General features: G+C 38.7%; 2 protein-coding genes and 1 pseudogene across 2 annotated transcripts in view; 1 reads left to right on the forward strand and 2 right to left on the reverse strand.

Moving 5' to 3' along the window:
• LOC137628967 (uncharacterized) overlaps positions 1 to 22036 on the reverse strand; it is a 188294-nt gene extending 166258 nt beyond the window's left edge. Inside the window, exon 1 of the mRNA XM_068360224.1 lies at positions 21833 to 22036. Within this exon, the coding sequence (XP_068216325.1) occupies positions 21833 to 21899 (67 nt within the window). The 5' untranslated portion in view covers positions 21900 to 22036. The remainder of the gene's footprint in view (positions 1 to 21832) is intronic.
• LOC137628976 (glutamate receptor ionotropic, kainate 3-like) overlaps positions 1 to 25000 on the forward strand; it is a 452476-nt gene that overhangs the window by 139041 nt on the left and 288435 nt on the right. The gene's annotated exons all lie outside the window — the stretch shown is intronic.
• LOC137622665 (uncharacterized) lies at positions 9597 to 11484 on the reverse strand (annotated as a pseudogene).

Raw genomic sequence — 25000 nt, forward strand, 5'->3', positions numbered from 1 at the left:
GGAGATGTGCATGAGTGTTGTAATTCAAGAGGTATTAGTTTGTTGAGTGTAGTTGGAAAAGTGTATGGTAGAGTACTGATTAATAGGATTAAGGATAAAACAGAGAATGCAATCTTGGAAGTACAGGGTGGTTTTAGAAGAGGTAGGGGTTGTATGAATCAGATTTTTACAGTTAGGCAGATATGCGAGAAATATTTAGCAAAAGGTAAGGAGGTGTATGTTGCGTTTATGGATCTGGAGAAAGCATATGATAGAGTTGATAGGGAAGCAATGTGGAATGTGATGAGGTTATATGGAGTTGGTGGAAGGTTGTTGCAAGCAGTGAAAAGTTTCTACAAAGGTAGTAAAGCATGTGTTAGAATAGGAAATGAAGTGAGCGATTGGTTTCCGGTGAGAGTGGGGCTGAGACAGGGATGTGTGATGTCGCCGTGGTTGTTTAACTTGTATGTCGATGGAGTGGTGAGAGAGGTGAATGCTCGAGTGCTTGGACGAGGATTAAAACTGGTAGGCGAGAATGATCATGAATGGGAGGTAAATCAGTTGTTGTTGCGGATGATACTGTACTGGTAGCAGACACAGAAGAGAAGCTTGACCGACTAGTTACAGAATTTGGAAGGGTGTGTAAGAGAAGGAAGTTGAGAGTTAATGTGGATAAGAGTAAGGTTATGAGATGTACGAGAAAGGAAGGTGGTGCAAGGTTGAATGTCATGTTGAATGGAGAGTTACTTGAGGAGGTGGATCAGTTTAAGTACTTGGGGTCTGTTGTTGCAGCAAATGGTGGAGTGGAAGCAGATGTACGTCAGAGAGTCAATGAAGGTTGCAAAGTGTTGGGGGCAGTTAAGGGAGTAGTAAAGAATAGAGGGTTGGGCATGAATGTAAAGAGAGTTCTATATGAGAAAGTGATTGTACCAACTGTGATGTATGGATCGGAGTTGTGGGGAATGAAAGTGATGGAAGGTGATGAATGCAAGAGTTGATGGGAGAAGTACAAGAGGAAGGCCAAGGTTTGGGTGGATGGATGGTGTGAAGAAAGCTCTGGGTGATAGGAGGATAGATGTGAGAGAGGCAAGAGAGCGTGCTAGAAATAGGAATGAATGGCGAGCGATTGTGACGCAGTTCCGGTAGGCCCTGCTGCTTTCTCCGGTGCCTTAGATGACCGCGTAGGTAGCAGCAGTAGGGGACTCAGCAGTATGAAGCTTCATCTGTGGTGGAAATGTGGGAGGTTGGGCTGTGGCACCCTAGCAGTACCAGCTGAACTCGGCTGAGTCCCTGGTTAGGCTGGAGGAACGTAGAGAGTAGAGGTCCCCTTTTTTGTTTTTGTTTCTTGTTGATGTCGGCTACCCCCCAAAATTGGGGGAAGTGCCTTTGGTATATGTATGTGATGTATGTATATATATATATATATATATATATATATATATATATATATATATATATATATATATAAACCGGTATACATATAAATGAATATATATATATATATATATATATATATATATATATATATATATCAATTCTTAGATGATTAAAAGAAAGCTTATACTATTACTTTGTTTCGTGTAAACCGTTAGTTCTTTATGTAGCCACAGATATAATAGAATATCAAGAAATTATATAGAATTTTAAATGTTTCAAGAAACATTGTATTGCCACAATGATGACACCATAACGTCGACACTGAATCGCTAAATTGATTTTTTTTTTTTTTAAATTTGTATATCTAAGATTTGATATCGTTGGGTTACGGACAGGTTGTATTCATTTTTGTTTATTTCGTGAAATGTTCAAAAGTTTATTTCGTGAAATGTTCAAAAGTTTATTTCTCTTCTATAGTTTTTCCAACTTATACGACAGGTTAAAGAGGCTATGGATCCCCCACTCTGCAGGAAATAGATATGAAATATATTGATAGTGAATTTAGTGTATGTCGACCTTCGCTTTTTCAGTGCTCGTAGAATTTTTTATCTGCCACTGTTCCATTATTTATACAACCCATTCACCACAAAGCCAATTGCTCTGTTTGAAAATTGGATCTGAATAATCAGTCTCTCGTTAACATATCTTCTATGCCATCTTGCAAACTTTGTTAATAAAATTCTTTTGTTTATATTGTTTATTTTGTTTATATCTTTACTTTTGAGAAACAAATATGGAATTGAGAGATGATAGAGGATTGGGAAATATTATTTGTAAGCTTTTAAAGGAAGATCCAAGGGCCTTTAAGTATATTTAAAGGACCTTGGGAAGATTAAGTGTTAGAAGAATAGGGGGTGTGTTTGCTTATGATGGAACCCCCCCCCATCCCCTTTTTGATGTAATATATATTATATTATATATATATATATATATATATATATATATATATATATATATGTATATATATATATATATATATATATATATATATATATATATATATTGACCATTTTCCTCTTCTAAGGATAGAAGAGACTCTTTAGCTATGGTAAGCAGCTCTTCTAGGAAAAGGGCACTCCAAAATCAAACCATTGTTCTCTAGTCTTAGGTAGTGCCATAGCCTCTGTACCATGGTCTTCCACTGTCTTGGGTTAGAGTTCTCTTGCTTTAGGGTACACTCTGGCACGCTATTCTATCTTATTTCTCTTCCTCTTGTTTTGTTAAAAGTTTTTAGTTTATTCATTATTTATTTTAATGTTGTTACAGTTCTTAAGATATTTTATTTTTCCTTGTTTCCTTTCCTCAGTGGGCTATTTTCCCTGTTGGAAACCCTGGGCTTATAGCATCCTGCTTTTCCAACTAGGGTTGTAGCTTAGCAAGTAATAATGATAATAATAATAATAATATGTAATTGTTTGATCCAAATAGTTCACATTTCCCTACATAAGTAGATGAATAATTTTAGTGATTTTCCATTTTTTTTTTATAAAAGTCTATTTGTCGTTGTGATTACTTGGATATCTAACCCAATAAATTATTCTTGTTTTTAGATACATAAATTAATTTCTTATTTCGATGCATTTAGATCTATTAATTATATTTTTCGGTAGTTTTGACTCAATTTTGATATATATATATATATATGTATATATATATATATATATATATATATATATATATATATCAAAAATTTTAAATAATTTTTATTTTTCCTAACATACTTACCGAGAACTACTTTCTTTAGGAGATCACTGGTTATCTCTCTCTTCGACCAGAGTTTTTTAATAGATACCCCCCCCCCCCGCTCCGCGCTCTCAGTAGCTCTTACCCCCGGCATCCAGGAATGTGCCCCGAGGGTAGGATTAACGGCAGGTCGCCCGTTAGTCGGGTCACGTTCCTCATTAAGTTCTATTGCATTAGCATCATGCTAGTAAGGGAAGAAGGCACTCGGGGAAGGAAGGGAGGGCCATTACCCGAAAGTAGTTCTCGGTAAGTATGTTAGGAAAAATAAAAATTATTTAAAATTTTTGATTTGTTCCAACACGAATACTTACCTTCGAACTACTTTCTTTAGGAGACTTACACTTTAGGAGGCGGGAGTGCCAATCTGACCCACTGACCCGGTCGTGGAGGCCAACAGGCCTCAGGATAACGAGACCTACCAGAGAGCGGAAGCGAGGGTAACTATTCAAACAATTCGCGTTAGTGTCTAGGAACTCACCTTTTGAAAACTTCTTTCGACGTTTCTTCTCGACGTATAGTCGTCAAGAATGTGTGATTTTCTGGGAACAGACGGTACTCCCCGAAGAGGCAAGTAAGCAACTGGGTAGGAGGTAGGAAAACCGCACTTGTGCCTACCGGTCGCTAGTCTTGAATGTGCCTGGGGTTTACCGTTACACCGCTTGAAGGGCGGAGATGACTGTTTCAATGGAGTACCCGTCCAAGGATTTTCTTGAGTAGTCCTTGAGGTAGTGGGCAGTAAAGGTTGACTGGCTCGACCAAGTACCTGCTCGCAGGATTTGCCCTACTGCCATGTTTTTCTCAAAAGACTAAGGAGGTGCTCAGGCCCCTGATGTCATGAGGTCTGGGAGTGCCTGGCACTGCTATGCCAGCTTCCTTGTAGGATCTGGCAATCACCTGTCTCAACCAGAAGGAGATTGTGTTTTTTGGAAACTTGTTTCTTATTATTACCCGTGGAAACGAAAAGGCTCTCGACATCCGGTCGGAGAAGCGCTGTCCTTTCCAGGTATTTTCTAATTGTTCGCACTGGGCACAATTTTAAGTCTTCTGCATTACCTGTCTTAGGGATGGCAGGAATCGAGAAACCTTCAAACCTCGGGTCCCAGACTGCTGGGTTCTGAGTCTTGGCCACAAAAGAAGGCACGAACTTGAAGGATACTTCTTTTCACCCCTTTGAGTGAGAGACGTCGTATGACAAACCATGAATCTCTCCCACTCTCTTAGCGGACGCCAAGGCCAGCAAGAAGACGGCCTTGAGGGTGAGATCTTTGTCCACGATATCCTTCAAGGGTTCAAAGGGGGGACGACACAGCATCTTTCGGACCTTGTCTAAGTCCCACTGGGGCACCCTACTCGCCTGAGGGGGACAAGACTGCTCGAAGCTTTTGACAAGCATCGCTATGTGTCTCGAGGCCCCCAGGTCGATGCCCTTCAGGAGGAAGACTTGGCCTAAGGCAGCCCGAACTCCTTTTATGGCTGGGATTGACATCCCTACTTTGTCCCTGAGAAAACCCCAGAAAAACTGCTATGTATGGGACAGAGGCCTTAAGAGGTCTAATGTGCCTCTCAGAGCACCACTTCGTGACGGAGGCCCATTTTGTCTGGTAGACCGCGGCTGACGACTTTCTCAGGTATAGAGACATTCTCTTAGCCGTGGAGGAAGAATATCCTTCTTTCTTCCGGAGCCGCTCTATAGTCTCCAGGCGTGAAGACGTAGGGAGAGTGGGTTGTCGTGGAGCCTGAGAAAGTGAGGCTGGTGCAGAAGGTCTGACCTGGCGGACAGAGGCCACGGCGGTTGACTCGATAGGTCTTTTAGATTCGCGAACCACACTCTCTCTCCGGCCACCAGGGCGCTACCAAAGTCATCTTTAGGTTTCGGGCCGTCCTTACTCTGTTGAGCACTTGTCTTATCAAAGTGAAAAGGGGGAAAGGCGTACACATCCAGATTGTCCCACTTGTGCGGAAAAGCGTCTTCTAAGGCTGCTTTCGGGTCTGGTACAGGGGAGCAATAGACTGGGAGTTGGGCGTTGAGGTTGTTGCAAAGAGGTCAATCACCGGGGAACCCGAGCGTTGAATGATGAGCTTGGCTACTTCTGGGAGAAGGGATTATTCTGTCCCTACTATCTGGCCCATTCTGCTGAGGCCGTCGGCCAGAATGTTTTCTTCCCGGGAATGAACCTTTCTAACATCACCACCTGATTTTCTTCTGCTCAAACTAGAATCTCTATGGTGAGATCGCACAACTCCTTCGATTACAAGCACCCTGCTTCTTTATGTATGCCACTACCGTGGTGTTGTCGTACATCAACGCCACGGTGTTTCCCTTTAGCAGACTTGCGAAGTGTAGGCACGCCTTCTGGACTACTTCCAACTCCAGGACATTGATGTGGAGTTGCCTCTCCCCTTCCAACCAGGTCTCTCGTGCCGTTTCGTCGGGGAGAAGGGCTCTCCATCCCTGGTTGGAGGCGTCTGTGAACAGTAGTAACTTGGGAGGGCTGGTCCCGAAGGGCGTCCCCTTGAGAGAGTTCGACTGGCAATGCCACCATTCTAGGGAGGGTCTCGTGTCTGGAAGGACTGGGATTAGCACCTGCTGTGAATCCGTCTGGCACCAGAGGTTCTTGAGATTCCATTGGATGGATCTGAACCTTACCATCCCTTGGGGAACTAGGTTCTCCAATGAGACCAGGTGACCTATCAGCTTCTGCCAGTCTTTCGCCCTCCTGGGGTGTTCTGACAGGAACGGCTGACTAATGTGCCTGAGGTTTCTTATCTTGCCCTCCGAAGGGAAAACTTTTCCCCTAATGATGTCTAATGTCATTCCCAAGTAGTTCATTCTGGTGGATGGGGATAGATTTGACTCCTTCGGGTTGATTACGATCCCCATATCCTTGCAAAACTGGAGGAGACTTCTCCCTTGTTCCTCCAAGAGGACCATTGAGGCGGAAAGAAGCCACCAGTCATCCAGGCAACTGGTAAGGCGAATGCCTCGTTCGTGAGCCCCCACTGAGACAGCCGTGAAGACTCTCGTGAACACTTGGGGTGCTGTTGACAGACCAAAGCAAAGGGTCCTGAATTGCAGGATCTGGGAACCCCATTTCACCCGGAGGAACTTTCGACCCGAGGTGTGGACCGGAATCTGGGAGTATGCGTCCTTGGGGTCGATGGTCATCATATAATCTTTCTCCCTCAAGGACAGCAGGACTGACTTCGGGGTGTCCATTTTGAAGTCCGTCTTCTTGACGAACTTGTTGAGAGCTGACAGATCTATAACCGGTCTCCACCCCCCGGCGCTTTCTCCACTAGGAACAGGCAACTGTAGAAACCTGGCCCTGGGAGAAGAACTTCTTCCATGGCACCCTTCTCTAACATGGATGATACCCCCTCTTGAAGGGCGGTCCTCTTTAAGGGGTCTTTGGGAGCTAGCCATTCTGTCCGGTTGGCCGGAATAAGCGGGGGTGGTTCCGTTTAGGAACGGAAGTCTGTAGCCCTCCTTTAGTACGGACACTGTCCAAGGCTCTGTTCTTCTAGAGGGGCGGCCTGATCTGCCTCTCCTAGAGGCGGAGTAACCCGACCTGAAGGAGCTTGAGGGCGCTGGAGCTCCCCTGCGGGGGGGCTGAGGCGTTGTGGACCAGGAGGAAGAGGGGGGCCTCTCTCCTCGTAGTGCTGGTAGAGGCTTGGGGTTTTTGCGGCACTATCCGAGACGGACCTCTTATAGGGCGGTCTCCTAGGAGTCGTAGGTCTGGGGACGTTAGCCTCCTTCTTTTTCAAGACCTTCTCCATTATGGCTTCTAGTTCCTTCAGAGGAAACAAAGACTCTCCCCACAGGGGAAGGCTGCGAATGGCTCGCGCCTCCCTGTCTGGTACCTTCCGAGACACCTTCGCCAGAACAGTGTCTCGCTTCCAGAGCACCCAGTTAGCTGTTAGTGCGAGAGACTGATATGTCAAAACTTAAGGGTTTTACCCCCGGAGGTAAAGAGGTCCCTCAGTAGGCCTTGCTGGTCAGGGTCCTCGGGGTCGAAGGAGGCTTGTACACCTACCAAAGTGGAAGCCCACCAGTCCAGCCAAGAGGAGACGTTTACTAAGTCCCTCGACATTTTCTCCATCATGGAGGCTTCTGCTGGCGAGAAACAGACTGGGGCCGAAGAGGCTCTACCGTCTGAAACGCCTTGACTAAGGATGTCTACTGCTGACTCCACCTTAAGGGGCCTGGGCGTCGTCCCGCTGGTACATAGACTTTGCCTTGGGGTCTGAGGACCTGGAGCAATTTTGAGGAACTCTGGGTTTTTGGGGGCCTCGGCATTGCTGGCCACTACCTTGCCGAGATACTCCTGCTCTAGGACTAGATCTCGGGCTAGAGGAAGTGCTAGGGACGTCTTAGGTTGGGAGGGAGTCTGCATGATCCTCAAAAGGCTTGACTTCCAGGAAACTTCATCCGTAGCCGCAGGTTCCGCTATTTTGTGGTGCCTTCTGAAAAGGCTAACCACTCTCCTATAGACGGAGTCCTCCGTCAGGGAACCCTCCCCTCCGTCAGCCGAGGTCTCGGCTTGGGGCCGGGGAGCTGGGATACCGGGCACGCCGACTGGGCGTCTAGCTCTTTGGGGCCAGGGGCGCCGTCCTGCCGAGGTACTGGATTTCATCTGCGGGGACGTCCGCACCAGGGGCCTGGGTTAACGCAGGCAACGCTGGTTCAGCGGGGACTCTCGTCCGCCCAAGGGCTCTGGGTGCCGAGGATGCGGTTCCCGTGGGCTGACCCGACAGCGGGAACCGTTCCTTCCGACCCGAAGGCCGCACCAGCTGGGCTGGTTCGGCCAGGCCGCCCGACAAGAAGCGCGTTTCCCCTCGCTGGGCGGGGTGAACCGGAGGCTTCGGGGACTTACGCTTACCTGTAGAGTCCTTCCTACGGCTTGATCTCGAGGAGCCGGGTCACCGGGCACTCCCCATCGGGCGCTTCGGTTCTGGAATACCAGGCACTCCCTTGCGGTGGTACCGGTCTTCCCCGGCGGGAGCTCCGCACCCGGTTCGGGGGTCAGAACCGGCATCGCCGTACCGTCGAGGACTACCGTCCGTGTGTTCTCTCTGGGGGACGCGGATCCCCGTGGGCTGACCCGACGGAGGGAACCGTTCCTTTAAGTCCGAGGGCCGAACCAGCTGTGCTGATTCGGCCAGGCTGCCCGTAAAGAAGCCCGGTTACACCCGCTGGCGGGGTAAACCGGAAGCTTCGCGGCCTTACGCCTGCCTGAAGAGGCCTTCTCACATTTCTCCCTGCGAGGGTTATATCTGCGTCTGGAGGATGGCCTTCGGGGTGAGAAAAAACCCTGGGCTGCCGGTCCGGGGAACGCTGCAATACAGACCTGGGAGGCTCCTTCTCGGCGAGGCCCTCAGCTGCAGAAGAGACTGAAAAATACGCCAAAGAGACTGGAGAAGAATTAGGGACATTTTTCCCCACATGGGGTCATCAGAGGAGACGTGGCCTGCTTGCACCAGGACTCCGTCTCCCCACACACTCTCGAAAGTAGCACTTACCTCGAACTACTTCTTAGGAGTTACCTTCCCCACAAAAGACCAACCTCGTCTCCTACTCTGGGTAGGAGGGGGTGGTAGGGACGCTCTGTCAGGCGAGACGCCCGGCGCTAGTCTTCTTAGGCGAACCCTTCGTCACCTACTTCTTCTTGGTGCTATACCGCACCCACTCAAACTCCTGGGGAAGAGCAATGGGCACTTCCCCACAACTGACTTACCTCGTCCCCTACTCTGGGTAGGGGAAGATGGCTGTATAAGAAGCTCTATTCGACGAGGCATCGGGAAGTAAGTGGCGAGGAGAGGCTCATCTTCCTATGAGCCTCTTGGATGTATTCTTCCTCTTGGTGCCGAAGTGCACTCACTGCACTACGTTCCAGGACTAGAAGTCCTGACACGTGGTTGTAGGGGAACATAAGCTGCCCCTACACGGCTAACACAGAGGATAAGGGGAGGAAGAATGATTTATTGTAAAAATTGTTCCCTTCAGCTATTAATTCCTTGAAGGAAATCAAGGAATACTGCTCCATAACGCACGACACAAGCACCTAAGGAAATGAATTAAACACTGGGTAAGCACACGGTTGAAAAGTGAACGCACAGGAACACTTGGGAAAAAACGCATACAAAGGATCGACAGAGATACGAGAGCGAGAGATGTTCACCTCTCTCGACCAGAGAACTTAATGAGGAACCAGTGTTGCCGTTTTGTCAAGAAGGAAATCCCACAAATGGGACCCAAAAACCCCACAGATTCCCACAAAGTATTCTCAGGCTCCCTCAAAATATCCCATGAATAATTGTTTTTTTCAAATTTACTGTAAATTCGATTTCCCTTGAACACATCATTCAGTGATAGGAAATCTAAGTGCTCTATATTTTCAAAAGATATATAGATAAGATAAGTTTTGGAATTCCCCGCTTTATTTTGAAAATATACAGTAGGCCTACTGGCTAACAAGGGCTATAGGGTGCCACAATTACAATTATCCTTGGATAAAACAGCAACAAAGATATTCCTTAGAAATTGAGACAATAAGAATTAACATGTGCACGAAGAAAAGCAATAATCAATAATAGCTAGAAAGCCTAAACACAACAAATTGACATCAGTATTCCTCTTCGTCCTCATCTGCTAAAACCAGCAAATCACTGTTACATTCCTCGTATTCAATTACATCCTTAGCCATAAAATTTTTTACCATATCAATAGGTGGCTCATAAGTTATACAAGTGTCATTTTGAAGCTTTAGGCCATACCTTATTTGCAAAATTGCCTCTACGCTCCATACAACCAGGTGGTTCCTCAACTTATTGTGTACTACGTTCATTTGAGAAAATATCCTCTCGACCGAGGCATTAGAGAATGGCAGTGAAAGAAGTGCTAAGTCCAAGGATGAAATATTAGGAAATCTTTTCTGGCCTATTGAATTGCTCTTTTCGTTAATTAATGCCCAGAATGAAAAAAACCTCTTTCATGCAATCTTGAGGCCATTCTCTGAACCATAAAGCCTGCCATTCATTCTCAACTTGGTCTATATCATTAAAAGTTGACCTATTCTTTGCAGCTAATGGGGATATGTTATCTTTGCTCTGAGAGGTAGCATGTTTAGGGTGCAGTTTTCCCAACATTAATAAGTTCTGCATTGTTCTTTAACATGCGTAATTTGAGTTTCTTTAAGAATACATTTTAATGCAGCTGTTCTAAACTCAAATCCAAAATTAATAAAAGACACCGGCATCATATAATCTAAAAATTTTAGCCCAGGAAGTTGTTCAACTGGACACTTTGCAAGATGAGTAGGCTCTAGTATCTACAATTATTTGCATTATATTTCTATACATGATCAATAGATCTTGAGTTAATATCGTAACATCAGCCCTTTTAGCTTGGAACAGCTTATTTACCCCGACTAATTCCTTCAACACCTTCCTAACAAACAGGAAATATAGTTCATTATGAGGGTCTTTATAAGCATCTCTCAATACTTTCGCCATGTGACAACGTTCTGTAGATGCTACTATCTGAAAATGAAGCCTCAGTGCATCCCATTGGTCAATAATAACACTCATAGCCTCTAACCGCGCTAACCAACGAGTTACTGACATCCCTGGTATCTTTTTTGGTTTTTTACTCTCGAGAGTCTGGTATATTTCATTTCTGAATACGTTTAGGACTATTTGAAAACCAATTATGTGACTCACAAATAATGAACTCTAACGCTGTTGGAAGCACTTCAGAGGCTTTGCTGGCAGCAAATGTAGAGAGTGACAGATACACTTAAATACAGTCAAGTCAGGGTTGTCATTTTTCAGCAGGGTTACAAGGGAATGGTGAGAGCCTATTATCAAGCTGGCACCATCACATCCTATGCCTGCCATTTTCTTAAACTGCAATCTATCCTCCTCCAAACATTTCTCACAGTTGCATTAAGTGTGTTTGCTGAGCAGTCTTACAATGGAACCAATCGATAGAATGTATCTACCACTACTTTTTGTTTTACTCTGAAATAGCGAATACTAAGTGATAGACACGAAATGTTGGCTTCATTCGTGCTTTCATCAAGCTGAAATTACTTTCTCCAATATAATTTCTCAGGTATTTAGCAAAGCTGGGTGCAATAACATTTCTTTGTAACCTACCACATTTTGTTCTGTGCAACTTTAAACCTTGAAGACATACAGATTTTTTGTCTAAATGTGGCAGTAATTCTCCCAAATGATCTATCGAGAAGTTAGAAGAATGCTCTGTAATATATATGCAACTTTCAGTTCGGCAACTCTCGTAGGATCTTGAACTTGTGGGACCATGGACTGAGCTATGGAAGGTTGCTGAATAGTAAAGCGAGCCTTTACTATTTCAGAATGCTTTCCACTTTCCTTGTGACCAACAATAGACTTGATATGTGCTTGGAAGACAGAGCCAGTACAAACCTTGCAGCGAGCTTTTGTTGAATCCCCTTCTACAGGCTGTATGTATATGTATATATATATATATATATATATATATATATATATATATATATATATATATATATATATATATATATATATATATATATATATATATATATATATATATATATATATATATATATATATATATATATATATATATATATATATATATATATATATATATATATATATATATATATATATATATATATATATATATATATATATATATATATATATGGGGAACGGGAAAGAAGATAATATTTCTGTCGACGTATCATTCGTATTATCATGGAATAAGTGTTCATACGCACCAAAAGGAGAATCAGACAAAAATAAATAAGTAGTATAAGATTATTAAATATAACTTTCTCATGGTAGTAACATAATTCCAATCTATAATTCCATACCCAAAATGAATTTTTTTTTTGGAAATATATTTTATATTTGCTAATATTATTAGAAATCAAATTTATTAAATTATTTATTAGTCCACAAACAATCCCACAAAAAAATCTTACCCCACAACTACTCCCTAGAAGCCTCATTTCCTCCCCAGATTTAGGGAGTAATCCCATGAAACGGCAACACTGTGAGGAACGTGACCCGACTAACGGGCGACCTGCCGTTAATCCTACCCTCGGGGCACATCCCTGGATGCCGGGGGTAAGAGCTACTGAGAGCGCGGAGCGGGGAGGGTATCTTCAAAAACTCTGGACGAAGAGAGAGATAACCAGTGATCTCCTAAAGAAAGTAGTTCGAAGGTAAGTATTCGTGTTGGAACAAATATATATATATTAATTTCTTGACTTAATCAAGCGGTTCCGTAAACGGAAAGGACGTGTTTATAAAATCTCTCTTATCATGTATCATCATTAATTGATTTTGCATTTTGCTGTTGGTTTCGTCACAACACAGCATTTAATGTTTTTATGTTGACCAGGCTGACATGAGTCTTTTTATAGTTTATATATGACATATGTTTTTGACGTTGTTAATAGTTTATATATGACATATCTGTTTTGACTTTGTTACTGTTTTTAGAATGATTTATTGTTAATTTGTTCTCCTCGTTTATTTATTTCCTCATTTCCTTGCTCAGTGGGCTATTTTTCCCTGTTGGAGCCCTTGGGCTTATAGCATCTTGCTTTTTCCAACTAGGGTTGTAGCTTGGCTTGTAATAATAGTAATGATAATAATTCATGTCGCCAACATTTATTAGTTGTCATAGCTAATGGTTTGGGATATCTTGACTTCCATTCTGTTTAATTACTTTATTTTTATTTTTACAATTTTCTTCTTCACTCAAGGGGTTAACTACTGTACTGTAATTGTTCAGTGGCTACTTTCCTCCTGGTAAGGGTAGAAGAGACTGTTTAGCTATGGTAAGCAGCTCTTCTAGGAGAAGGACACTCCAAACCATTGTTCTCTAGTCTTGGATAGTGCCATAGCCTCTGTACCATGGTCTTCCACTGTCTTGGGTTAGAGTTCTCTTGCTTGAGGGTACACTAGGGCACACTGTTTTATCTCATTTCTTTTCCTCATGTTTTGTTAAAGTTTTTATAGTTTATGTAGGAGATATTTATTTTAATGTTACTGTTCTTGAAATATTTTATTTTTCCTTTTTTCCTTTCCTCACTGGGCTATTTTCCCCGTAAGAACCCCTGGGATTATAACATTATGCTTTTTCAACTAGGGTTGTAGTTTATAAATTTATAATAATAATAATAATAATCATTTCTATTTGCTTTTCAAGTCGTATTGTTTGTGTTTTCCACTTTTTGTCATAAAAGTTATTTATAATTTAGAAATTCCCGAGAAGGTGGAATCTTGGAAAGAGAGAGAGAGAGAGAGAGAGAGAGAGAGAGAGAGAGAGAGAGAGAGAGAGAGAGAGAGAGAGAGAGAGAGAGAGAGCTAGTTTAGTAATATTGGTAAAAGAGGGAAATTCGTGGAACTTTCTTTATCCCTTTGGTGAAAGATTCACTTTTTCAAATTAAAATCTACATGGAACTCAATGTATTTATTTATATTTTTCTTGTGATTTTAAATTTATAAACGGTTGTGTTAGATGTTAAATGTTCTTTATAATATAACGATTGTATTTTTTACAATTGGTAAGACAATAATAAATATTAATCACTTCACAGTACAATCTTTATAACTTAATAATTATTAACATTGTCTTGTATTATAGATTTAAAACAATATGTTGAAAATATTTAAAAACGGTTAATAGTTGACAACACATAGCTTAGGACGTCTTTACGCAAATGTGGAGAAAAATAATTGTTCATTTTCTTATATTAAATTAATAAAAAGTTAACAAGTAGATGGTGATGGAATAACTTGAACATTTGCTACAAAAACTGTATTATAATTTAGACTTTGAAGATCATAATTATTGATGGGGATTTTAAATTAATATTATATTATCTTACTTTCCCTCTCTATCGTACTGTGACAGATTACAATTTTATTAAGATCATTTCAACAATACCGCCCATTGTTTACAAAAAGGATATTACAAAAAAATATATCTTGGTCGAAGCACGTGGGTTATGAGAAATGCAAGAGTTCAAACCATACCTGATATGTATTTTATAATGACATACCATTGAGTGACCTTATTGATACGTTCATGTTGACGTTATTAACCTACGCACGCAAGGTTATTTGTGGCTTGACCTGACCCAAAAGGCCGTTTTTAATCTTTGTGAACAGGACTGCTCAAGGTGGCTTGTGCCTCTTTTTTGCTCTTGCTATTAAGTTTTCCAATACACATATTCGTGTCTTTTAGATAAGATGTTCTTTAAGCCAGTTTTATCTCCAGATAAAATATCAATTGATAATTCGTCTTTACGTTTTGGACAGGTTCGAACATAGTACGATTATGAACTATTTATTTATATAAAAGTTGTTCAATTGATTATTTATTGATAACATATTGACACAGACTTTTTATTGTTGATTGGTGGAAATCTAATAATATTAGAACGATAAGCTATACACGGGGCATTATATTCTGTTAAAGTTTGCCAAGAAATATTGATAACTTTATGAACAAAAACTGCTGCTTCATCCGATCGCCTTAGTGACCACTGAGGTAGCAGCTGTAGGGGATTCAGCATATGAAGCTTCATTTGTGGTGGATAACGGGGGAGGGTGGGCTGTGACACCCTAGTAGCACCAGCCTAACTCGGCTGAATCCCTCGTCAGGCTGGGAGGAGCGGGGAGAGGAAAGGTCCCATACTGTTCCTTTGTTTGATGTCGGCTACTCCTCCAAAATTGGGGGAAGTGCCTTGGTAAATAGAACCAAAAACAGATATTTGTTGACATTTTCGCCTTATCCAGTAACTCTGTAATTAGATAATCTATAAGAAATCAGGCGAGACGATGTTCAGATATCGGGGTGGCAAGATGATCTTACTATGTCTTACATGTATCAAGATTGTTGTTTGCTTAAGACTGTAGGTTATCTATATTAACATGCTTGTTCAAATCCAAAGATGAGATTATGTGGATTGGGTGACATTTGGACTTTGCCAGTCAGCCGAGTCGCACGGAAACAACGGAATTGGTTTGTATTTAAAACTTCTCTCTCTCTCTCTCTCTCTCTCTCTCTCTCTCTCTCTCTCTCTCTCTCTCTCTCTCTCTCTCTCGTATACAGTTTCTGTCTTGTCTCTCCTTGCTCTTTCCAAATTAATTCGTAGTTTATTGTTAGGAATTGTATTTTATCGTTTTATTTCTTAGTAATTTCCTTGAAGTGTTGCTATTTCAATTTAGTTTTTTTGGTTTAATTTTTTTTTCTATTTTCGCTTTCGTATACAGTTTCTGTCTTGTCTCTCTTTATTCTTTCCAAATTGATTTAAAGGTTTAAAGGCTGCTCATGAATGGCAGAGGCAAGGGACAGTGACATTACCCTAGCAAGCAGGTCAATGCCTTAGAGACTGACCATATGTACATATGAACAGCGCCCAAGCTCCCTCTCCACCCAAGCTAGGACCAAGGAGGGCCAGGCAATGGCTCCTGATGACTCAGCAGATAGGCCTATAGGCTCCCCCAAGCCCTCCATCCTTAGCTCACAAGGATGGCGAAGTTGCAGCAACCAAAGAAACTTAACGAGCTTGAGCGGGACTCGAACCCCAGTCTGGCGTTCACCAGTCAGGGACGTTACCACGTCGGCCGCCACAATTATTTTGTTGTTTTGTGTTTCGTTAATTTTCTACTGGAATTGTTACTATTCCGATTTAGTTTGTGTATACAAATACTCTTGTTGAACTGATAATGATTAAGAGTATATAATGCCTCTGTACCATGATCTTCCACTGTCTTGGGGTAAAGTTCTCTTGCTTGAGGGTACTCTCGAGCACACTATTGTCTTATTTTTCTTCCTCTGTTTTTTGAAGTTTTTATAGTTTATATATGGAAGATTTATTTTATTGTTAATGTTCTTAAAATATTTTGTTATAATTTTTAATTACTTCTCTTGTAGTTTATTTATTTCCATATTTCATTTCCCCACTAGGCTTTTTTTTTCCTGTTGGAACCCTTGGACTTATAGCATGCTGCTTTTTCCAATAGTAGGTTGGCCAGAGCACCAGCCAACCGTTGAGATACTACCGCTAGAGAGTTTTGGGGTACTCTTTTGACTGACCAGTCAGTACTACAATGGATCCTTCTCTCTGGTTACGGTTCATTTCCCCATTGCCTACACATGTACCGAATAGTCTGGCCTATTCATTACATATTCTCCTCTGTCCTCATACACCTGACTACACTTGAGATTACCTAACAATTCTTCTTAACCCAAGGGGTTAACTACTGCACTGTAGTTGTTCAGTGGCCACTTTCCTCTTGGCAAGGGTAGAAGAGACTCTTTAGCTATGGTAAGCAGCTCTTCTAGGAGAAGGTCACTCCAAAATCAAACCATTGTTCTCTAGTCTTGGGTAGTGCCATAGCCTCTGCACCATGGTCTCCCACTATCTTGGATTAGAGTTCACTTGCTTGAAGGTACACTCAGGCACACTATTCTATCTTATTTCTCCTCTTGTTTTGTTAAAGTTTTTATAGTTTATATAGGAAATATTTATTCTAATGTTACTGTTCCTGAAATATTTTATTTTTCCTTGTTTCCTTTCCTCACTGGGCTATTTTCCCTGTTGGAACCCTTGGGCTTATAGCATCCTGTTTTTCCAACTAGGGTTGTAAATTAGCAATAATAATAATAATGATAATAATGATATAAACTTTTAAACCAATAGTCTTACATGCCTCTGGTTAATATTATTGGTGTGGGATTTCATTATAGACATGGAGAAATTCATCGAGGAAATAATTGAAACAATAAATAGGTTTTTTTTTTCTAGATAAATTTCAAGTTTCATTAATTTATGCATCCATAATGACCATTTGAAGATCACAAGAATAATAATAATAATAATAATAATAATAATTGTAGTGACCTAATTTCATAAGCATAGACTCCAGTGGCCTTGATTTTCATGGTGGCTGAATTTGAGTGGGTCTAGTGATAAACACGATGATGATAAACCTATAATTATGGTGTTAAGGTCATGGAATCAAAATGTGGATGTTTCTTATACTGTGTTGAATTTCATATTCTTATATTTGCTATGGAAATCTTTAACTCGTGTAAACACACACATTATATATATTATATATATATATATATATATATATATATGTATATATATATATATATATATATATATATATATATATATATTCATGTCAAGCTAAGCGGCATTGCCAGACGTACTACTTGGTCTCTCCCCGATGGACGCGGAGAGACCAAGCAGTTGTACGTCTGGCAATGCCGCTTAGTTTGACATATATATATATATATATATATATATATATATATATATATATATTTCATTTCACGCTAAGCGGCATTACCAGACGTACAACTACTTTCTCTCTCCGTTCTTCGGGCAGGGGAGAGGAAGTAGTTATACCCTGAGGAGAGGGGCCATTCCGATAGGTACACTAGGAAATCACAATTGCCTTGTTGTAGTTAGGACGGGTTGAATCTGTATATATATATATATATATATATATATATATATATATATATAACGTTATATATATGTAACTTGAAGCATCTATAACCAACAAAAGGGAGCATTCCTTTATTACTTAGTCGTATACTTTACTTCACTATGTACAAAAAGACCACTATAGCTGATTTAGTCATATTTTAATGAATAGGCCTACCTTCTCTGCTATTGTGTCAAGGCGGGTTTACACGGTCGAACGCGGTTCGACAGACATGTGTTTGAAGTGATGTTCGAACGTGTGAACGGGGTATTTGGTTGTCGAACACGTTCGTCGAACGGTTCGAAGAAATTCTATTCTCGCATTGTGGGCGTGGCTTCATTGTCCACAAACCCTCTGCAATTGTGACTGACTCCGCCTCTTCAACCCGTTTGACAAGCAGGTTCGACAACCCGGTTCGACGAACCGTTCGACTGTATAAACCCCGATTTATGTTTCGAATATCGCAAGCTCCGGTCTTCACTCGTCTTATATTTTGCCCAGCTTCCCTTATATGTTTTCGGCTATTATCAGTCTTTATATATATATATATATATATATATATATATATATATACTGTATATATATATATATATATATATATATATATATATATATATATATATATATATGCGCCATTGGGTTTATAACATCATGCTTTTCCAACCAGGGGCTAAGGCTATAGCTTTGCTAGTAATAATAATAGAAATATATATATATATATATATATATATATATATATATATATATACCGTATATAAATACAGTGTATATATATATACAGTATATATATATATATATTATATATACATATATCTATAATATATGTATATATACATATATATACACATACATACATACTATATATAATACACGCACGCATATATATATATATATATATATATATATATATATATATACGCACACATACACAAACAAAATAACAAATGCAGCCGTTTCTAGTCCACTTCAGGACAATAGCCTCAGACATATTCAAGTTTTGGGTTTTTCCCATTTTTCATCAACACGCTGACCATTACGGATTGGTGATTGTGGGAGATTTCCATCTGATCGCTCACAGCAGACCAATCTAGTATGGTGGCCCTGACTAGTACAGCTTTGCTGATCATGTTGATACGCAAACTCTAGTTAAGGTAACCCCACTAAAATTATATTTGCTCCTTGTTAATAACACACACACACACACACACACACATATATATATATATATATATATATATATATATATATATATATATATATATATATATATCGTTAAAATAAACTGATTCTCTTTTGTTAGTATTGTCTGGCTTCTGTCATTTGTTACCTTAAAATTGGATCTGAATAGACTGAAGCGATGGTTCTCCACGAGAACCACGTGGGTGGAAACAACACATACAGAAACAGCTGTGTATTTACTACTATAAGGAATCAGGGATGGGTAAGATCAGGGTTAACCCTGGGTAAGATGAACCAGGTCCTGGATGAACCATGGCTCGCCAAAAGCATCGTGGTTGGATTTGAGATCCATTGGATTAAATTAGGATTTTCACCGTAAGGAAAAGGGGATTTTTAACTTAATGAAACAGGAATTTTTAACTTAGGGGAAAAGCGAGTTTTGACTTGAGGAAAAAGGAAAAAGGGAATTTCAACTTAGGGAAAATGGATTTTTTAACTTCAGGTAAAAGCGATTTTAACTTAGGGGAAAGGGAAGTTTTGGCTTGAGGAAAAAGAAATTTTCAACTTAAGGGAAAATGGATTTTTAACTTAGGGAAAAAGAGATTTTTAACTGGGAGAAAATGGATTTTTAAGTTAAGGAAAAAAAGATTTTTACTTGGGGAAAATGGATTTTTAACTTGAGGAAAAAGATATTTTTAACTTGGGGAAAATGAATTTTTAACTTAAGGAAAAAGAGATTTTTAACTTAGGGAAAATGGATTTTTAGCTCAAGGAAAAGGGTATTTTTAAGTTGGGGAAAAAGGAAGTTTTATCTTAGGATGGCGTCCCTTGAAGATATCCTTCAAAATGACTAAATATCCTTCCAATAAAAAGTTATAAAACTCTTATAGAAATTAACCAGCTTTCGCAAATTTTTCAGTAAAATGCACATTAATTAATTTACCTTGAAGCGTGTCTATTAACCTGTATATAGAGAAAATTAATTTTTCTATTATTAAAACGCACAGTATAAAACGTTTAAGAAAATAAGTAATCTATCCAAAGCTATCCAATCAAACTACACGAATATCCATATGATTAATAAATACTATTTAAAAAATTTATTATTATACTAACCTCCCTCTTTGAAATTTAAAATCATATCAAGCATCTTCTGGGGAAACAAACAAACGGAGAATCATAAATGGTCCGTTACTGAATTGCCTGGAGGCAAAATGGCGTACTGTATACCAGATCATAAACCCTGGTATGGCTTATACCTGGGAAGGGACTTAGGATATTTTGGCTTCTTGCTTGAAAATTGGAATGATGTTAACTGCATTTTATTTCGATTGTAATAAAGTTTGCTATTATCAACAGGGAGAATATTTCAATGTATATATATATATATATATGTATATGTATATATATAATATATATATATATATATATATATATATATATATATATATATATATGTATATGTATACATATACACACTCACAAGAGTGGATGGACAAGTTTGAGGCCTTTGTCTTGTGGTGGACCATCTACGACTAATGATATATATATATATATATATATATATATATATATATATATATATATATGTATATATATATGTATATATATATATGTTTGTGTATATATGTATATACATACATATATACACACACATATATATATACATACATGCATACATACATACACACAAGGGTGGAAAGACATGTTTGAGACCTTTTTCCTGTGGTGGACTAGCTACGACTGATTATTTATGTGTATATATATAAATATATAATGTATATATATATATGTGTGTGAGTGTACATGTATATATACATATATATTTTAAACTGAAGTGGTCAAACGCTTGACCTTAAAGGGTAAGACAATGTACCAGGGGAGGTCTAATTATGTCCTTCAATTGTATCAGTGTCTCTCTATATCCTCCTCATGTCTAATGGTCAGGAGTGTTTACAAACATTCTCGTGCATCCAGTCCTGTATTGTTAAATTGATTTGATCAATACGGAAATTTTTAAACTAACATACTTTAAATTTCGTGATTCCTTGCGACTTGTTAAAGACATTTTTTCCATAATTTGATATACTATGTTTTTATTTTTTTTACTTGTTTTGGTAACTATGTTTTTATGAAAGTTTTACTCACGCATGTGTATACATACACACACACACACACACACACACACATATATATATATATATATATATATATATATATAATATATATATATATATATATATATATATATATATTTATATATATGTATTATATATATATTTATATATATGTATTATATATATGTAGATACATTTATTTATATATATGTATTATATATATGTAGATACATTTATATATATATATATATATATATATATATATATATATATATATATATATACATATATATATGTGTGTGTGTGTATATTTATGTTCTTGGAGGCTTGAACATAGAGTATTGTTATAAAAGTTATAATTGAATTTGCGGTAAATTGTTATTTGTGGAATTGATACCATGATTTTCTGTATGAAAACCCTAACTTACTCGTGAGGGAACCTGACGCCAATAGCACGCAGCCTCTCAATCAATAAGTCTGCGAGGGAAGCGGAACTATAAAAGCTGGGTCTTTATTCCCGGTCTGTGGTTATTCTTTGTCAAACGGAGTGCTTAAGTAAAAGGAATTTTTGATTCACGACTAATATTTGAAATTTCTCATAATTTTGTATTCACAACATGGGCACAATCGGTAGAAAAGAGAATAATAAAGTTATTTTGATGCCAGCATGGGTAACTTCGAAACACAGTTCGCCATTATTTCCAGGAATGCCCAAGTCGCCAACATATCTATTTTTTGAAATGTTGACGCCGTAGAATCGAAGATATGGCAAGCAGAAATCAACTGTAAAACCTATAGATTTAATGAATATCACTGAACAATAATATAAATATAAAACTCCTCACCTTCTGTCGCAGTTGTGAAGCCCAAGATAGAGACGAACAATATAGCGCACGGCCATATTTTCGCCATATCTACTTTGTAAACAAACCCTGAGTCGTTGGAGCTCTGCGTCTAACTACACAAGAGAAAGAGAAACTAAATCTGCTTGCTCTTATCCTCCCCGGGCGCTTGGGAATGAATGAATCAGCACCTCAGTCCTCACCTCAGGGTTCGGGCCCTCAGTTGTGCTGACGCTGTCTGTCACGTGGTTGACCCAGAGATTTTGGGGGGTGGGGGTTGGGATTTGCCTTTACCGCTGCTCCTAGTTACTGATAATCCTTAAGTTTATTAATTTTTTTCTGTTGAGTCTAGGGTTTATCTGTGTTATTCGAAGATAAGATCCATGAGAAATTATTATTTTTCCTAATATATTTCATTAGTTCTTCGGATATTGCATTATTTTATTTCATAATAGTACGATAAGATATGGTAATGTAAGTTATGAGTAGATTTCCTAATTATTTCGTTTGTGTGTCGAAGTTGTTATTATTTCGAGTTGTTTTCGTTTGTGTGATGCGTATTGGCATTTATAAACTGATAAGACAATCTGATTCTGATATTGAACTACAAGTGTGCTATGTTATCCTGATAACACACCTCTCTCTCTCTCTCTCTCTCTCTCTCTCTCTCTCTCTCTCTCTCTCTCTCTCTCTAGTTAGGAATTCGAGTGGAAATACATTTGAATTATTATTATTATTATTATTATTATTATTATTATTATTATTATTATCAATTGGAAAAGCAGAATGATTTAAGGCCAGGGGCTCCAACATGGAAAACAGCCCAGTGAGGAAAGGAATCAAAGAAAAATAAAATATTAAAATAAATATCTCCTATATAAACTATAAAAACTTTAACAAAAAATGAGGGAGAGAAATAAGATAGAATAGTGTGCCCGAGTGTATTACAATAAGTGTTATACAGTAAATGCCACAAACTTATACAAGAAGTATAGTTGGGGGGGGGGGGGATGATATAGGTTCACCTGCTGACGTCAACGGCAGTCATTGCCTGGCCTTCCCTGATCCAAGCTTGGATGGAGAGGGGCCTTGGGCGCTGGTCGTTTTTTAATGGTCAGTCTCTAGGAAATTGTCATGCTAGCTAGGGCATTATCATTGGCCTTTGCCTCTGCCATTCACGAGGGGCCTTTAAACCTGTAAAGTATATGGTAGCTTATTGTTTTCCCGAAGCATTGTTTTGCAAAGAGTTTAAAGGACAGATATTTCCACACAGGTTCCAAAGTCCTCCATGAGTCGCAGTAGGCCGTAAGATACGTGGGTCATAAAAATCATCATAAATTTGCAAATTACAAGTGAATTTTCAGAAATATATAGGTTTAAAGGTCGTTCATGAATAGCAGAGGCAAGGGACAGAGTGGGCATTTTCTAGTTACATAACACAAGGCATCCGGTGATATATATATATATATATATATATATATATATATATATATATATATATATATATATATATATATATATATATATGTGTGTGTGTGTGTGTGTGTGTGTGTGTAAAAGAAACACATGGAAAATGGAATAGAAAATATTAAGATTAAGCCCTGGCTAGTTTCTTGACTCTTCCTCAGAGGACTGTGTGTGTATAGCCTATATGATTGCATAAATATGCACATATTTAGATAGAAAGACATATATACAGTACTATTTATGTATGTGTATTATATATGTATGTATACATCTCCACACACACATTTAGAGTTTGCTGGAGGCTAATAATAATAAGATTATACGAGTTGCTGACCTGGGTTTGTAAGGTATGCCTGGAAGATGGAAAAATTACTAAGCAACAGGGAAAGTAATAAGTGCTGCCTTATATAAAATACGGGTGTTGGATGTAACAGAAATTTACAAGGGAATAAACTGTTATTATGTTTACGTTTTTATAGTCTATAAGTGGAAGATCTATTTTAATGTTGTTAATGTTCTCAAGTTTTATATTGTTCATTATTTCTCTCTTAGTTTATTTCTTTATTTCCTTTCCTCACTGGGCTATTTTCCCTGTTGGAGCCCTTGGGCTTATAGCATCCTGCTTTTCCAACTAGGGTTGTAGCTTAGCAAGTAATAATAATAATAATAATAATAATAATAATAATAATGTTCACTGAAGAAGTGTATATCAGGATTTTAAATCAGAACGTCAAACAGATAAAGGAACTGATGGAGGGAGTGTGTGAATACAGAAAAAGGAATATGTTTAAGGAATAAGAGAAATTTTATACTCATAGGGAAAAGTTATATGGGGCATACAACAAAGCCCGTATTTCTGATGATTATATCTATAGAGGCATTGAGGAGAATGTTTGGAATTTATCTAGATTATAGTGAATATGGGACAATTGAAAGTAACTGGAGCTGTCATTTGTACGAAAGAGGCATATGTAATTGCTTTATATATACTAAAATTGAGTTAACTTTCAAGTACTTTTGTCTTTTTTTATTCCTTGAATTGAACTTTTGTGTATTAAGCTCAATACAAATTATGCAAGTTTTTACGTGTAATTACCCCTTTAGACATTGATGGTAAAATATTGTAAACAATGATTTACATGAGACCGAAAAAGTGTGAATTTCTAATGGTATCCTAAGATTTTCAATTGATTGTTATATATAGTCATAATAAAATACCGTATATGATCTCTCCCATATTTTCTTAATTTTTTAATTCGATTATTTTTCTTTTCTTTTCAGGTTAGTCCACCGAGAAATAGAAAAATTGAGTCCCGAATGTGAAGCTAGGCTTGTTATAAGGTAAAGGTAATTTTACCAAGTTATAAACCTATTTAAATTTGATAATTTTTCAACTTCTCTATTATCTTCTGCGTCATCGAAGAATATTTATTTTCGAATGTCTTGGGGCTACGAAGTATGTTAGAGGCCTACGTTGTTTTTGTGTTTGAAGGAAAAGGCCTACGTGGGTTTTTTGTTGTTGAAGGAAAAGGCCTACTTTGTTTTTTGTGGTTGAAGAAAATGGCTTACGTTATTTTTGTATTTGAAGGAGTAGGCCTACGTGGGTTTTTGTGGTTGAAGGAAAAGGCCTACGTTGTTTATGTAGTAGAATCAAAAACTTTATTTTTTTTATTTTTATAAACACAATCATATAAAAATGCAATC

This window comes from Palaemon carinicauda, chromosome 2 (genome assembly GCF_036898095.1).
Source record: "Palaemon carinicauda isolate YSFRI2023 chromosome 2, ASM3689809v2, whole genome shotgun sequence".
NCBI classification, from domain to species: Eukaryota; Metazoa; Arthropoda; class Malacostraca; order Decapoda; family Palaemonidae; genus Palaemon; species Palaemon carinicauda.